The 16,222-nt window shown below is 42.8% G+C and overlaps 1 protein-coding gene across 2 annotated transcripts in view; it reads left to right on the forward strand.

Annotated features, from left to right (window-relative positions):
* Window positions 1–2,942: 2,942 nt before the first annotated feature.
* Window positions 2,943–16,222, forward strand: part of CLPX (caseinolytic mitochondrial matrix peptidase chaperone subunit X) — a 33,931-nt gene continuing 20,651 nt past the window's right edge. For both annotated transcript variants that reach the window (XM_063142883.1, XM_063142884.1), the window contains exons 1-3: window positions 2,943–3,134; window positions 8,389–8,549; window positions 10,216–10,333. In XM_063142883.1, the coding sequence (XP_062998953.1) occupies window positions 3,065–3,134; window positions 8,389–8,549; window positions 10,216–10,333 (349 nt within the window). In that variant the 5' untranslated portion in view covers window positions 2,943–3,064. The remainder of the gene's footprint in view (window positions 3,135–8,388; window positions 8,550–10,215; window positions 10,334–16,222) is intronic.

A 16,222-nucleotide genomic window follows, 5' to 3' on the forward strand; every position in this document is an offset into this window, starting at 1 on the left:
GGGCCCTCAAAGCAGACTTGCCTCCCCTGATCTGGTGCACGTCAGATGTGTTAGGTTACAAATCTCAGCTTCCCCGCAGCTGCGGATGCTGGGAGTTGTTGTCCAACGCTCCTGGAAGGCTGCCTTAAATACTACCTCCTATATGCTAGCATAATGTTTTCGTGGACTATCGCCCGCTTCGTCAGGTGGAGGGTGGGCGATAGATCACGAAAATGTATGCTAGAATAAGTATATGCACCACTTGCTGGGGAACATGGGCGGGAGGGTGGAAACCAAGCCCTGCTTGTGGGTCCCTGGTCAACAGCTGGTTGGCCACTGTGGCCGTAGCTAGACCTAAGGTTTATCCCAGGATTGTCCTGGGGTCAAACCTGTTCATCTAAGTGCCACACTGGGCATCCAGCGCTCAGGCAGGGGCGAACCCGGGATGATCCTGGGATAAACCTTAGTGCTGGACAAGATGGACCCTGGGTCTGAACCAGCAGGGCTCTTCTTACGTTCTTAAGTGTTATACAGAAAAGAAGTCCTACCACTCCATAGAATCATGGAATAGTAGAGTTGGAAGGGGCCTACAAGGCCATTGAGGAGAGAGCTTCGGCTATTGGGCGGTATAAAAATGTAATAAATAAATAAATAAATTGAGTCCAACCCCCTGCTCAATGCAGGAATCCACCTTAAAAGAATCCAATATAAACTTCTCCTGTTGACCTTCAAAGCTTTTCACGGTCTAGCTCCTGCCTATCTCTCCTCTCTCATCTCACACTATTGCCCCGCTCGTGCTCTTCGCTCCTCTGATGCCATGCTTCTTGCCTGCCCAAGGGTCTCTACTTCCCTTGCTCGGCTTCGCCCATTTTCCTCTGCTGCCCCTCATGCCTGGAATGCTCTTCCAGAACACCTGAGAACTACCAACTCAATCACAGCTTTTAAAACACAGCTAAAAACTTTTCTTTTCCCTATAGCTTTTAAACTTTGAGTTTGTTCTGACTCTATACTGTTAGCTTCACCCTTCCCGGTGCCTGTTTACACTTCCCTGTGCCTGTTTGCATTCTCTTTCCCTCCTTATTGTTTACTACAACTTTATTAGATTGTAAGCCTATGCGGCAGGGTCTTGCTATTTACTGTGTTATCTGTACAGCACCATGTACATCGATGGTGCTATATAAATAAATAATAATAATAATAATAATAATGGTTGTCCAGCTGCCTCTTGAAGGCCTCTAGTGTGGGAGAGCCCACCACTTCCCTAGCTAACTGGTTCCATTGTCATACTCCCAGCATGCCCCAAACAGCCATGCATTTTTAGACAGAAAAAAAGGCCTACAACTCCCAGCATGCCCCAGCTAGCATGGCTGCTTGGGAAATATTGGGAGTTGTAGGACTTTTTTTCATTCTAAATATGCATAGGATCGCTAAATTAGTCTTTGAGGTGCCACAAGACTCTTTGTTGGTTTTGCTGCAATAGATTTAACACCGCTGCTTACCCCTCTGAGAATTATGTGGCTTTGGTGTAACATGATTAGTTTACGTTATTACATTGATACATACCCTGCCTTTCCTCCAAAGAGTGGCCTTACAGGTTTCTCTTAACACACCCCTTTTTTAATAAAAAATATAGTTTTTATTACATTATTGTTAATACAAACTACAATTCTACTTGCATGTTAACCTCTGCAATTATAGTTTTTTCAGAAAGGATAAGACATGCTGGTATAAGGCATATTTGAGTTATTTCTGCATTGTATGTTGTTTCTGTTCATCCATGTCTCTGTGCATCTGGTTTATTTACGTACTTGCGTGTCATCACATTCATCAATGCTCCTTTTAACTTTATAACTGTAACTGTGTATACCTTAAACTTTTTACTCCAGAATAGTTCTCTTGCAGGACTAGCTTCTTGGATTTATTGGGGATACTGTTAAGGAATTTGTTTGAGGGTCCCATGTGAAGTTCACAGCTGACAGAGAAAGTTATTCTTCTGACATATTCCAGTCGGTGTGCTTTCTTCTAAAATTCAGTTTTTGCCTGCTGCCGCCCAGAGGTGAAGATTAATATATGCCCTGTGTGAAAATGTTAGATGTGTAAAAACCAAAACAGGCTGAACCAGTTCATTTATTTAAAAAATTGAAGCCAAAAAGAGTGGGATGTGTTACTATTTGAGAACAATATTTTAGAACTGAATATTATACCTTCCGATATTATTTATCTTATTAACCCTTTAAAATCCAGAATGCCAATTTCTGAGCTAGCCAAGCCAACGAAATTCACAATTCACACATGAAAATTCCACAGAAACTGTGTTCCAGAGAGGTTTCTGTAGTCAAGAGAACAACCAAGGACTCGTGCGACCCAGCTAGCCAAACCAACGAAATTTACCAGTCACACATGATTAAATGGAAGCGATCAAACTTCCACAGAATCCACATTCTGGTACCTGTTCTGGGCAATAATCTGTATTCTGGGAAGCAGTGTACCAACTATGGAATGAGCCAAAAGAACCAAAATGGCCCAGAACGTACACTGAATCTTTCCAAGACAGTAGATTTTATTTATCCACCCTTGTTCCTCTTGACTCTGCTTTATAACAGTTTTATAGCTCATTAAAGCAGTTAAAGCGCTTTTCCTAACAGCAACGTCAGCTTCTGTAACGCCAGCTAGCAGCACAACCCACGACGCGAAGAAGTCGGCGAGCGCTCAGGCACTACAACTCCCACCATGCATTTCTCCGACGTGAGGCTCCGAGACGTTCTCTCCGCCCTCTGGCCTTTTTTCACGTACTTCTGCGGAGCACCTGGACTACGCATCCCAGGAGGCAGCGCGCGCGCCTTGCCGGCCCTAGCGCCCCGAGATGCGGCGCGGCGCATGCCGGGAGCCGTAGTTCAGCCGCGTTCTTTCGGGGCGTGAGGTAATTGTGAGGGGTGGTGGGAAGGTTGACGCCACATAGGGCGTCGAGCGCTGAGGCGGTGACTGTCGGTGGGGGTCGGCGAGAAGAAGGCCGAGAAGCGGCGGCGGGTGTTGATTCGACGCGGCTCCCGGCTGGAGGGAGAAGGAGGAGAGGAGGAGCGCGGACATGGCCGCTTGTAACACCTGCGCAGCGGCTGCGCGGCTCCTCAGCTCCTCGCTGCCGTCGGCGCGGAGAGGTAATGGCGGGGGTGGGCGCCCCCTTCCCCTGGGTCGGGGCCCAGGCTAGGTCCCCTCCCCTGCCCTCGCGTAGGCAGGCCTTGCCCCTCAGTAGGCCTTCGCTGCTCCCCCCTCAGGGCCTAAGCCTTTTCCTCCCCTCACCGCCACTTTACATACTAGGCTTCCTTCCCCCCCCCCCCAAAAAAAAACCCCACCCCCCCTCCCCTTAGCAGTGTTATGGATGTAGCCTGAGTGCCTCAGGGAGACCCCTGGTTCCCACCTCCCCTCCACCCCAAACACACTCGGTGGCTTCAGTCAGGCCCCTTATCTTGTTTACTAAATCCACCTCTCGCCCTTCTCAGAGCAACAGCCGCCTTCGGCTGTTACAGCAAGGAGAACTATTATTATTATTATTGTTGTTATTATTATTATTATTATTAATTTATTTATTTATATAGCGCCATCCATGTACATGGTGCTGTACAGAGTAAAACAATACAATAGCAAGACCCTGCTGCATAGGCTTACATTCTAATAAAATCATGATAAAGCAATAAGGAGGGGAAGAGAATGCAAACAGGCACAGGGTAGGGTAAAACTAACAGTTTCTTTTTAAGCCGTGTAATTCCAGCTAAAAACAACAGCAAAACAACACAGGGACCCAAACTGCTCCCAAACTTGCAGTGTGAGGGAATAACAGTGCTAAATCTGCCTGACAGGGTTTATTTATTTATTTATTACATTTCTATACCGCCCAATAGCCGGAGCTCTCTGGGCGGTTCACAAAAATTAAAACCATTCAAAATATAAAACAACAGTATAAAACCATAATATAAAATACAATGTAAAAGCTCAACCAGATAAAAACAGCAGCAATGCAAAATTACAAATTTAAAACACCATGTTATTTAAAATTTATAGATTGTTAAAATGCTGGGAGAATAAAAAGGTCTTCACCTGACGTCTAAAAGCATATAATGTAGGTGCCAAGCGAACCTCCTTCAGGAGCTCATTCCACAGCCGGGGTGCCACAGCAGAGAAGGCCCTGCTCCTGGTAGCCACCTGCCTCACTTCCTTTGGCAGGGGCTTGCGGAGAAGGACCCCTGAAGTTGTCGTTAGAATTTGCTGTAGTGGTTGCTATAAATTTTATTTATTTTTTTATTTATTACATTTCTATACATTTCTGGACAACCCTCTGTCAGGGATGCTTTAGGGTGGATTCCTGCATTGAGCAGGGGGTTGGACTCGATGGCCTTGTAGGCCCCTTCCAACTCTGCTATTCTATGATTTGATGATATACCGACCAATAGCCGGAGCTCTCTGGGCGGTACACAATATTTATTTATTTATTTATTACACTTATATACCGCCCCCATAGCCAGGGCTCTCTGGGCGGTTCACAGAAATTCTAAAATTAAGATAAAAACGAGTATACAAAATTTAAAATTCTAAAACACAGAACATACACACATAAAGCATTAAAAACGGTTAAAAAAATCACACTAAACATGTGGGTGATTAAGATGTGACACCATATGCCTGGGCAAAGAGGAAAGTCTTAACCTGGTGCCTGAAAGATAGCGGCGTTGGTGCCAGACTCACTAAGGATGCAATCCTAAGCTTGCTTAGACAGGAAAAGTCTTAAGACTCTCGTGCTGGGAATTGTAGGATTTCCTCACCCACCCCTGTCTAAACATGTATAGGATTGCGCCCTAAACTAACTACAAATCCTAAACGCGTCTTACTTTGCAACAAGCCCCACTGAGTTCAAAGGGAGTAAATGTGTAATTCAACATACAGTGTATATAGTATACACATTTACCTGGGAGTAAGCGCCATTGGACACATGCATAGCAACTCCTGAAGAACAAAGGCCCAGAGCTGGGACTGGACATTTCTCTGTACTTGAGCAGACATGATGCAGATGTGGCTTTTCAATTGCTGCTGTCTTTTTTCCTTGCTGTTTTGTTTTTATTGTTTTGTTTTATTAGTATTGTGTTTAATTTTGTTATGACTTATTTGTTCGCAAACACCCTTTGATTGTTCTCATAGAAAGGTGAGGTGTAAATGTCTAAATAAATCAGTAACTTACAGTGTTTAAACTAAAGGGCTGCCAGACCCATGGCCGGACTCATTAGTGGATCCGCCTACACGCATCAATCACTCGGATAAACCTTCCCATGCTCCGTGCTTTTTTTGAGATTCAGGACAGGCAAGCTTACCATTTCATAAAGAAAAGTTAACACTTAAACGTAAAAGTTTTTTTTGACAGCCTACTAACTGAAACCTGTTCTCGCTAATTAATCAGCTGGTTTTGCTGATTAATCTGCTGATGGAGCTTGTTAAAGCTTGTAGCCCTAAATGCTGTTTAGATTTCCTGCCTCTTCTCTCCTCCTCTCACTCTCAACTCCAGTGTAACCCTATACATGTAAACTCAGAGGTAAGTCTCACTGAGTTCAGTTGGACATACTCCCAGGTAAGCATGTATGATTGCAGCCTAAATCACATTTGTGTCCAAGGGAGTCCTACAAAACTACCTCCTGGAGGGGTGGGTTGAGGAGAAGACACACAGAGACCTTTGCAATATTGCTTCATATAGGCCAGGGGTCACATTCAGTACAAAGAAACGTCCAGTCCCCAGCCTTGGGCCTTGCTTCTTCAGAAGTTGTTATGTAAGCTTTTTAACCTGTTGTGCTGGTGCATGGTTTCAGGCTGAAAAGATAACTTCTGCCAGTGAGTTGCTGCAGTCAGATATCAGTGAGGCATTGCTATGATCTGTACAACTCTTGAAGTTCTTACTTGACCTAGAACAAAGAAGATATTAAAATAAACACCTTTGAATGAAAATCTTGCTTGCAGGTGGTTTGGTTAGCCAATACTAAGTGCAGAGTGCTGAGTATAATATTCCTACCTCAATTCTCAGATGATGAGATTCTAGTCCTATGCAGATCTTCAAGCTACGTATAGTGAATGCTTGGTGGAGGGAGTTGGAAACCTGGGTTCTTTTATCATAGGGGGAGTACATATAGTTGAACATTTGCCTGGAGAGTGTGCATGTACAAGTGAACATGTATAGCCCTCACCCCAATGTTCTGTGTAGTTTGAATAACTCCATAGGGCTTCAAAGTTGGAGCAGAGGGACCTTTCTAAAGCTGTCAGCCTGCTCCCTCAACAGGATTCATAGGCCAATGCTATGGATCTCCTTGAATCTTTTTTGTAATTCCTCTTTAGCCATGTCCTACCTTCAGCAGTTCCTTATAACTTCTGTGTGTCTGAAATAAGGTTTGTGTAGATTTCCTTGTGAGTTCTTGACTGGTACTTTCCAACAAAGATCCAGCAAGAGAATTTTGTCCTTAGGAAAATTTTCACCTTGACTTCCCATTCTAACAGCTACCATCCACTAACAATGTCTTATGGGCTGCATTAGAGCAAATTACTAGAGTATAAAATAAAGCTCTCGCTCAAGTATTCTCTGTTGGTTAATCACCCTAATTACTACTCCTGACTTCTTGAGCTGACAATGAACAATGTTCCCCACTGCAATCCTATCCTTACTTCCATCTTTATGTACAGGTAGACATTATTCATATGTTTTCTACCTAGCCTTTGTCTTGCATTCCATAATACTTTAGATTAAACAAACCATTATTAGCTATGCCATAATTATACACTAGAGTTATTGTAATCTTACATATTACTCATAAATACAGCTAAAGTGCATACAAGGAGTTGCTGAACAAACCATTCTGATTGACTTGATAGCTGTGCCCTCTACTAATAGGAGCATTTATTTTTAAGCCTGTGTTTTACCATTACTTACTTTTTCTTACAAAATTGTAGAAGGCAAACTTTTTGGTAACTAAAAGTTGAAACATCCTACATGGCATGTTCTGTGAATGGCTAATCCTGCATTGCTCTTCTCTCAATATGAAATTCTTGTTGTATTTAATGTCATTAGAAGTGAAATGAAATCAACATTAAGGTACAATGACTGGTGGGTGCTTGTGAAAGTGGAAATAAGAGTGTTTTCTCTCAACTGGCACAGTATAGTACAGCCTTCCTCAAAGTGGTGCCTTCCAGATGTTTTGGGTGTCAGCTGTCATCAGCTCCAGCCAGCATGGCCAATAGTCAGGAATGCTGGGCGTAATGGTCAAAAAATCTGATGGGTACCCGGTTGGAGAAGGCTGATGCAGTAGATGTCAACTATATTTTGCCATTATATCCAAACAGCAGGCTGGTTTACACTTAAACTCCAGATCAGAATTGCAAGCTATAGGTTGCAAACTATGGAAGCAAAGCACAGACTGTATAACTGCAATCTTTAGTTTGTGCTAAACAGGAAGTAAAGAGCCCAAGCTTCTTTATTTATTCATTTAACTTGTGGTTTTTCTAAACTCTCCTCTACCCAATGTTCTTTGGGTGGTATACAGTAAGTAATAAATATTTAGTAAAAAGATAAAAACAGCACACCAGAGAGGATTCAGTAACATCAACACAGGTGGTTCTTGGCCCAATCCATTGACTGATGCCTGTTATAGAAGCTTCTTTGCCCAACTGATGCTCCCCTACTTAAAACAAATCTCCCATTCATTTCAGTAAAGTTGTGGTTCCTGTTTATATGCCTTGTCACACATGGGTTGACTTTAATCAGGCTTTTGCCCTGAAAGGCAGCCTAGAAATATTTTCAATAAAATAAATAATTTATGGCTCAGCATATATGAACCTAGATCAGCATATCTCACTGACGTCAAACATCTCCGGCCTTGTTGTAAGGTCACATTTTGGAAAATTGCGATAATGCTGGTGTATTGTTGAAAACATATCTGTTTGCTTTGGCTTTTCCCAACCCATGAGCTATCTTTGTACTTGCCTCATGATATATACGTGTGTGTTTGTTTGTGCATGTGTGCAATCCTTTTTGTTTTGTTTTATTCTTTCGTAATTCACTTCTGGACTTGTTTCAAATGAGAAGTAGTATATAAATGTTGTAAATAAATATTGTTCTTCCTCCGATGCTTGTGCACAACTGCTGTTTATGCTGTGGCAACAAACTTGCTCAAATCCACCTACACCCTGATCCTAAAAACAGTGATCAATACCCAGCGAGAAAGCGCTATGTTGCAAGTGCTTGCTCACTGATTGCCTTTATAGGGGTTTGGTCACAGTCCTTGGTGGAAATAAGATTCAGGTTCCAAATAAATGACCTTAGCTGAGTTGTGGGTAGGTTGTCTATGAATTTGTTGTACAAATTAAAGGGATTTGTTTCTTTTTCAGGTTTTACATGTGGCCGTTCCTGCCTTCCTGTCTTAGGAATAATTGGGACTTTTGAAACTCAGTCGCTAAGGTCTATTCCATTTAGAACTTTTTCAGAAACGCCAGCATACTTTGCTTCAAAAGATGGTGCAAGCAAAGATGGTTCAGGAGATGGTGGAAAGGTATGTAAACATTTTAAATAGGCCTTGAACTGCAAAGAAAGCATTTGGACTACTTAGATTTTCCTTCTTTCAAAACGTAGACCTCATTCACACATACTGCTAACTCATAATTTATTGCCCCGCCCAAGGTTTGTCTGACAGACAACCAAACAAACTGGTTTGTTTTCTCAATCCCTGGGTTCATAGAATCATAGAATTGCAGAGTTGGAAGGGGCCTACAAGGCCATCAAGTCCAACCCTCTGCTCAATACAGGAATCCACCCTAAAGCATCCCTGACAGATGGTTGTCCAGCTGCCTCTTGAAGGCCTCTAGTGTGGTAGAGCCCACAACCTCCCTAGGTCACCGGTTCCATTGTCGTACTGCTCTAACAGTCAGGAAGTTTTTCCTGATGTCCAGCTGGAATCTGGCTTCCTTTAACTTGAGCCCGTTATTCCGTGTCCTGCACTCTGGGAGGATCGAGAAGAGATCCTGGCCCTCCTCTGTGTGACAACCTTTTAAGTATTTGAAGAGTGCTATCATGTCTCTGCTCAATCTTCTCTTCTCCAGGCTAAACATGCCCAGTTCTTTCCGTCTCTCTTCATAGGGCTTTGTTTCCAGACCCCTGATCTTCCTGACCCTGTTTGTTTCCCTCCTCCCTATATCCCAAATGCCTTTGTTTCTCATTAGTACTTCATGTGGACCAGCTCGTTTTTGACCACTCTTGCCTGCTACCTCTGTAGCTGGAGTCACACATAACATCCCATGGTTTAAAAATTGATGTCCCTTTAAATTCTAAATAATAATAATACTTGATTTTGTTCTGACTTTATACTGCTAGTTTTACCCTACCCTGTGCCTGTTTGGTGCATTCTCTTCCCCTCCTTATTGTTTTATTACGATTTTATTAGAATGTAAGCCTATGCGGCAGGGTCTTGCTATTTACTGTTTTACTCTGTACAGCACCATGTACATTGATGGTGCTATATAAATAAATAATAATAATAATAAATTCTGCACTCTCATTGGCACCTGTCAAGGCCCACATCATTACTGCAGGCACACTGCCAATTGCTGGGGTCTCCTGGCCCTGCTGTCATTTACATTCTCTCTTTATGGAAGAAGTGATGAGAGTGAAGAGATGGAGCATCCTCCTCTACTTGCCTTCTGTTCTCCCTCTTGACTATTTCGGGATTGGGCCCAGAGGGTTAGCGCAAGCAAATGGGGAGCAGCGACAGTGGCAAGGAGATGGTGAGCCAACTCAGAGAGGGAGACCTGTTGAGGTCATCTTGCCCAGTCCTCTCTTCTCCTCTCCCCGAGCCTCAAAATCTGGAGTTGGCATGGTTTATAGCATAAATTCTTGCCAACCTGTCAGACTTGCAAAACTCATTTAACTTTTGTTGTCCGTATTAATAAGAAACTTCTTCAAGTGAATGATTACTACTAATCTTTTTGTGAGTTATCCAGTTTCTGACAAGTGTTGGGGAATATTTATCTTTGCTGTGACCATTTGGCTGGAATTTGGCATGTTTGGGTGGAAACAGCATGAAGAACAATTTCAGGGAGAAAGGGAGGGCAAGGTACAAGCAGAGATCCCAACTGCTTGTACGGGGGAGTTGCGTGACGTCTAGCAAATCAGAAAACTGCTGCTGATCTCTAACACTATTTTATTTTATTTATTTCCACTAGAAAAGTGTTGGTGAGGGCAACAGTAAAAAGTCAAGTTCTGGAAGCTCTGGCAAAGGTGGAAACCAGCTGCGTTGCCCGAAATGTGGTGACTTATGCACACACGTGGAGACCTTTGTGTGTAAGTTGTAGCCGGGGGCGTGATGGGGTGGGGCGGGGGCTTCTGTAGATTTGACTTTCAGTTTCTGTGAAATAGTTACATTATTTCCTATGTGGATTTATGAAAACATTGAACTCAAATCTGGAAAAGGCTGAGGTAGCATCCCAAGAAGTGGAGTAAATCCGTGATATCCCCATACAGCATGGATTCATTACATGTTGCTTATGAGTCTTGCCTTAAAGGTGGGCAAATAGAAAACTGTGCTTCAAAAGTATATGTGTAGTACATTTCCCCTCAAAAATGGTTGCCACAGTTAAATGTATTACAAGATAAGTTCCAGGAAGCCCCAATGTTGAAGATCTTATTGTGATGTTTGAAGACCATGGTCTTTCTGACCTATTTCTACTTTCTTAGCGGCTTCAGAGGAATCTTGTTATACTTGCTGTGTGTTATCTGCCTCGTTCCTTGTGTCAGGTTCCATATTGTTGATGTGTTGTTGTTAGGAGCAGGATTTTGCTTGGCATAATTGCTAGGAGATTAGTGGCTTCCCACTATTTTCTTCTTGGGCATCTTCTTTGTCTGCAGCAATTGATATGGACAGTTTTCCTCCACCCAAGGGTGGGGCAAGTAAAAAGGCATTGCAAAGTTTTGAGTGATAGACATTGCACTTTATCACTGCAGATACTGACTCAGTACTAATTCTTGCAGCAAGCAGCTTTCAACATGCCCAAGAAGCAGAGTTAGAATGTGACCACTTTTTTTGATGTTGCATCATGAATATGTGTGTACTTCCTCCTAGTAGTCAGGATGGTTGGAAATAATTTCAGTTATTGGAAAGAGCCTGTTTGTGTGACACCCATAAGCTCACTTGAACTCATGGTTTTTAAGGCAAACTTGATGTGATAGGCCATAGCAATGTGATAATTGCCTCCATTTATTTTATTTCTCACATTTATATCCAGCCCTTCCTACAAGGGGTTCAAGGTGGCAAACATGGGGGTTATCCCATTTTATTTTCACTACAATCCTGTGAAGTAGGTTGGAGTAGGAGAGAAACTGTCCAAAAAATCACCTGGTTTAGTTGTTGGAATACTTGTAACCCTTTCTTTAATAAATCCCCATGATGACTAATAAGACAGCTCGATGGACAGCTCAATGAAAAAGTCAGCCCAGTGTGCGGCCGCTGCAAAGAAGACAAACTCCGTTATAGGTATCAATAAGAAAACTAATTGAGAATAAAACTGCCGTTATAATATTGCCTTCATACAAATCTATGGTGCGACCACACTTGGAATACTGTGTACAGTTTTGGTCACCACACCTAAAAAAGATATTTAGGAGCTGGTAAAAGTGCAGAAAAGGACAACTAAAATGATCAAGGGGCTGGAGCATCTCCCCTAAGAGGGAAAGTTGCAACAGCTGGGATTGTTTAGCTTCAAAAAAAGGAGGCTAAGGGGAGACATGACAGGGGTGTACAAAATTATGCATGGTTTGGAGTATGTGGATAGGGAGACATTTTTCTCCTCCCATAATACTAGAACCCGGGGTCATCCCATGAAGCTGATTGGTGGGAGATACAGAACAAATGAAAGGAAGGACTACTTCACACAGCACATAGTTAAAGTACGGAATTCGCTACCACAAGATGTAGTGATGGCCACCAATTTGGATGGCTTTAAAAGGGGGTTGGATAAATTCCTGGAGGAGGAGGCTATCAATGGCTATTAGCCCTGGTGGCTATGTGCTACTGCCAGTACCCGAGGCAGTAAGCCTATAGGCACCTGTTGCTGGGGGACATGAACGGGAGGGTGCTGTTGCACCATGTCTTGCTTTGTGGGTCCCTGGTCCAGCTGGTTGGCCACTGTGTGAACAAAGTGCTGGACTAGATGGACTCTTGTTCTGATCCAGCATGGCACTTCTTTACATTCTTATAAAAACATAACAGATATTTGAAAGGCTTTATAACTACTCAGCAGCATTGTTTAGAACAGCAGACATATGCAAAGGTGCTTGTCAGAGCTACGCAAAAGCCCTCACTCTGGAAGAGGGCAGGAAGAGGACCACCTTGACCTGCTTTCTAGAAACCGATAAGGAAGGAACTTATAGAGTTAAGCTTAATGGCTGCATGGAGAATAAAACCGAGATCTCCCACACACAAATCCAAGAATAACCACTTTTCCCATACCAGCTGTCATTCCCTAGCATCCAAAGAATGTGGATTCTCCAATTCTTGTTTTTTTGCTGGCTCTTCCTATTTATGGAATCATACCTGAAAACTCCACGTGGATATTGAAGTCATGCACCAGGTACATAGTTCTTATAATAAAGAAAAAAAAATAGGGAGGCAATTAGGAAATTGAATATTTTGCCGTTCTGTGCAATATTTAATGCTAGCTGCAATGTTTAATGCTGGCTGTTAGGAAATTGAAGTACTGTATTTGTCAAGTCCTGCATACATGCATGTGTCTAGCAACCTGACGCTGGAGATAAGCGTTACATCAGAACAAACTCTGAGACTAAATGTCCTCTTGATGTATGCTTTGCATATGTTGTTATCACAATAATAAGGTGAGGAGATGAAAAGCAGAAAGGCTTCTTTCAACCATTCTGAAAGTTTTTCTAAGTGTGTTTTAGACTGCTTGTTAGAATGCAGGGTTAAAATTAAATAATAATTAATTAATATATTTCTTACAAGCCTCTCCCTTTGGATCGAGGTGGGGAACAACATTAGTACAACAATACAATATAAATCAAATACATTAAATTTATTAAAAGAGCATTTAAAACCAATGCATTATCAAAATAACCATCATCTTAAAAATTCTTGTTTTAACATTCAGCTAGGTAGGCCTGCCAGAAGAGGCTAGTCTTTAAAGCTGTCTTAAACTCAGAGAGAGAGTTAGGTTGATGAATCTCCTCCAGCAGGCCATTCCACAGTCAGGGAGTGGCATAAGAAAAGGTCCTCCGGGTAACAGTTGTCAGCCTAGTTTTGGCTGACAGAAGGAAGTTCTCCCCAGAGGACCTGAGTGTGTGGGGCGGATTGTATGGGAGAAAGCGATCCAGCAGGTAACCTGGACCCAAACCATGTATGGCTTTAAAGGTAATGACCAACACTTTGAATTTTGCCCAGAAACTAATCGGCAGCTAGCGGAGTGAGTTTAATGTTGCGATAATATGCTCACCCCTAGATGTACTGGTGACCAACCTGGCTGCCATGTTTTGAACTAATTGAAGTTTCCAAATTAGGTACTGTAAAACTAAATGTTACACATAAAAAGCCCATTGAAATAAACATATCCTCAATTTCTGGCAAAAGACACACAAAGGGAGATGATGAATTTCAATTTGAAGGGCACTCCTGGGCCGCTGTAGCCTGCAGGCTTGCTCACTGCTCCTGATTGCTGCAGTGCTAGTGCAGCTCTGGGGACTTGTCAAAGTGGCCGAACGTATATATCACAGCGTCCAACCCTCCCCAAATGGCAGCAAGAGCGGGGTGGCGTCGCCGCACCTTCTGTGTGAATAAATGTGCTAGCATAACTCCTGGCCGCTGAAAGGGTGGGGGTCAATAATCCTGAATGGCGTTTGAGCCGCAGAACACTGGAATTGCTAGCTTCAAGGGCCGCGTTTTATAAGTAATGGCTGCTGACTGTAGAGATAGAACTAAAATGTCGGGAGCAACTGCCGGCTCTCTTAGCGCAAGGACTGCTGGGATATGGGGCAGAGCATTTAGAGGACTCAGGTGCTCATCTAACAGGTTTGTGGTTAGCACGTGGTTAAGGAAACCAGGAATTGGACAGGGTTAATGGTGTAGCGTGCAACCGTTCCGCTTGTGCTTAGTGCTAACCGCCGAGAAGCACGGTTCAGCTAACCACAGAGCCCTCAGTGTCATCTGAACGGGCCCACTATGGCTTAGCATGTCATGTGAACCACGACATAGAGCGTCATGTGAACCATTCCTAACCATGGTGGCTACATAACCATGGTTTAAACACATTCACTAAGCATTTTCTGCAAAAGGGTTTAGCGTTTTGTCTGAACAAGCCCAAAGTGTGGGTTTCAGTAGATCAAAACCAAACTTGCCTGGCATTTGATTGTGTGATCTCAGTTTTTTTAAAAAAAAAAAACTGTAGAAGTGCAGAGGTCTGAAACAGCATTTTTCACGTGGCCAGCCTTTTATGTGGAACAAGTCATGCAGCACCTGTATGGGCCTGAGGGCTTTTCAGGACAATGGCAGGAATTGACACTGCCTCTTTGGAACTTAGTTTTATGTCTGGCTAGAGCTCTGCAATATATAAGCATCTTGGTATTTATTCTGAAGACAGGAGAGGTTTGTTTGTTGGTTGGTTGGTTAGTTTTCTTGCTCCTTTACTGCTTTGTCTCCAGAGGGCTTTTTGTAATTTGAATCTTCACAGCAAGGCCCAACTATTTCCAATCTAATTAACACAGTATCTGCTGCAACCTCATGCTGCCTTGTTCTAAAAACCATCAGGCTCAGCGACAGAAATGACCGTTTCATCAGTGGAGCATTGATGTGCTTGGTTCTGGCACTATAAAGAAATGTACACATAAATGGGAAATATGATGCTGATGGCAAAACTCCTGATTATTGGGTTTGTGGCTGTACACTTGGATCACAGACATATAAAGGGCTACTTCAAAATTCAAATATGTTTTTACTGCCCGGAAAAGAGAGGAGCATAGAGAAGGGCTCACCACTTTCTGAAGCTCTGGCTATGTATATGTTGCAGCCGGACCTTCAAGAAGGAAGCAGCAGAGAGCTCCTGTGTCTGTCTTGCTATTTCTTTTATAAGTAAGAGAGAGGGATAAAAGGGAAGGGGTGTAGACCAAATCTCCAAGATGTAGTTCCCTGTATTTCCATGGAATGGAAAATCAATCCCCATCAAATCTATGCACAGAGATGAGTTAATTAAGGTCCAAATTAGACAAGACCAGGGCAACTTCATTTGTGCATCTTTCAGTGCTTTTCTCCACAATCCAACTCACTTTGTAGCAGGCTGGGAGGGAAATAGTTCGAGCTGCAGGACTGAGGCAAGTTTGAAGATGGGGCAGACATTTTTCTTGACTGACGATTCTCCTTTTTTTGTAAGAGTTCCCCCCCCCCCCCCAATGAATTAAAGTAGGCTGCCACCAAAGGTTAAACTTAGCCTGAAAAATCCTTGGGTTGTCTGGCTATTTTGGGGCAGGTGAGAGGTGTTATAAGCCCCACTGAATAGGATCCCTCCCATCCCTAGGGGGGAAAAATTGAAGGATCTTTAGTTTACTTTCCCCAAACCCAGAGGATACACACATCTGCAGAATCTCATGAAATGCCCTTAGAATAAAAGGTTACATGAAGAAAGCTTATTTGGGAAAGAATGTTTTGATGCAGCAGGAGAAAAGGAAGGCAACTAATCACACATAGGCCTTTGCTAGACCTAAGATTTATCCCGGGGTCATCCCTGTTCATGTAAATGACACACAGGATATCCCGGGAGCAGGCAGGGACGATCCCGGGATAAACCGTAGGTCTAGCTAAGGCCATAGATTTTCAAATATAAAAGCAATATAGTCAATCAACTTCGCTAGTTACACTTACCAACTTGAGTAGAATCTTTGGTGTTTAGAGCATGTGTTCCTTGCAGAAAAGATTATCTGAGAGAGCCTCTGTCTTTGCAGAACATCTTTGGTGACTTGATTTTCATAGTTCCAAAAAACAAAACAAAACAGAAAACAGTGATGTCAGACATATTTATCATTATTTGAGATGAATGGAATACCTAGGTGGAGTAAAATTTGGGGCAGTTGTGAAACAAGCTAATTTCTAGTGTAAGTGATCAAAGCGGCCAATTAGGAATTACTTAGTAAGATGGTTTCGCCCTCCTAAAGGTTTTGGATTTTCATAATAAGCAA

The sequence above is a fragment of the Elgaria multicarinata genome, chromosome 16 (genome assembly GCF_023053635.1).
Source record: "Elgaria multicarinata webbii isolate HBS135686 ecotype San Diego chromosome 16, rElgMul1.1.pri, whole genome shotgun sequence".
Taxonomy (NCBI): Eukaryota; Metazoa; Chordata; class Lepidosauria; order Squamata; family Anguidae; genus Elgaria; species Elgaria multicarinata.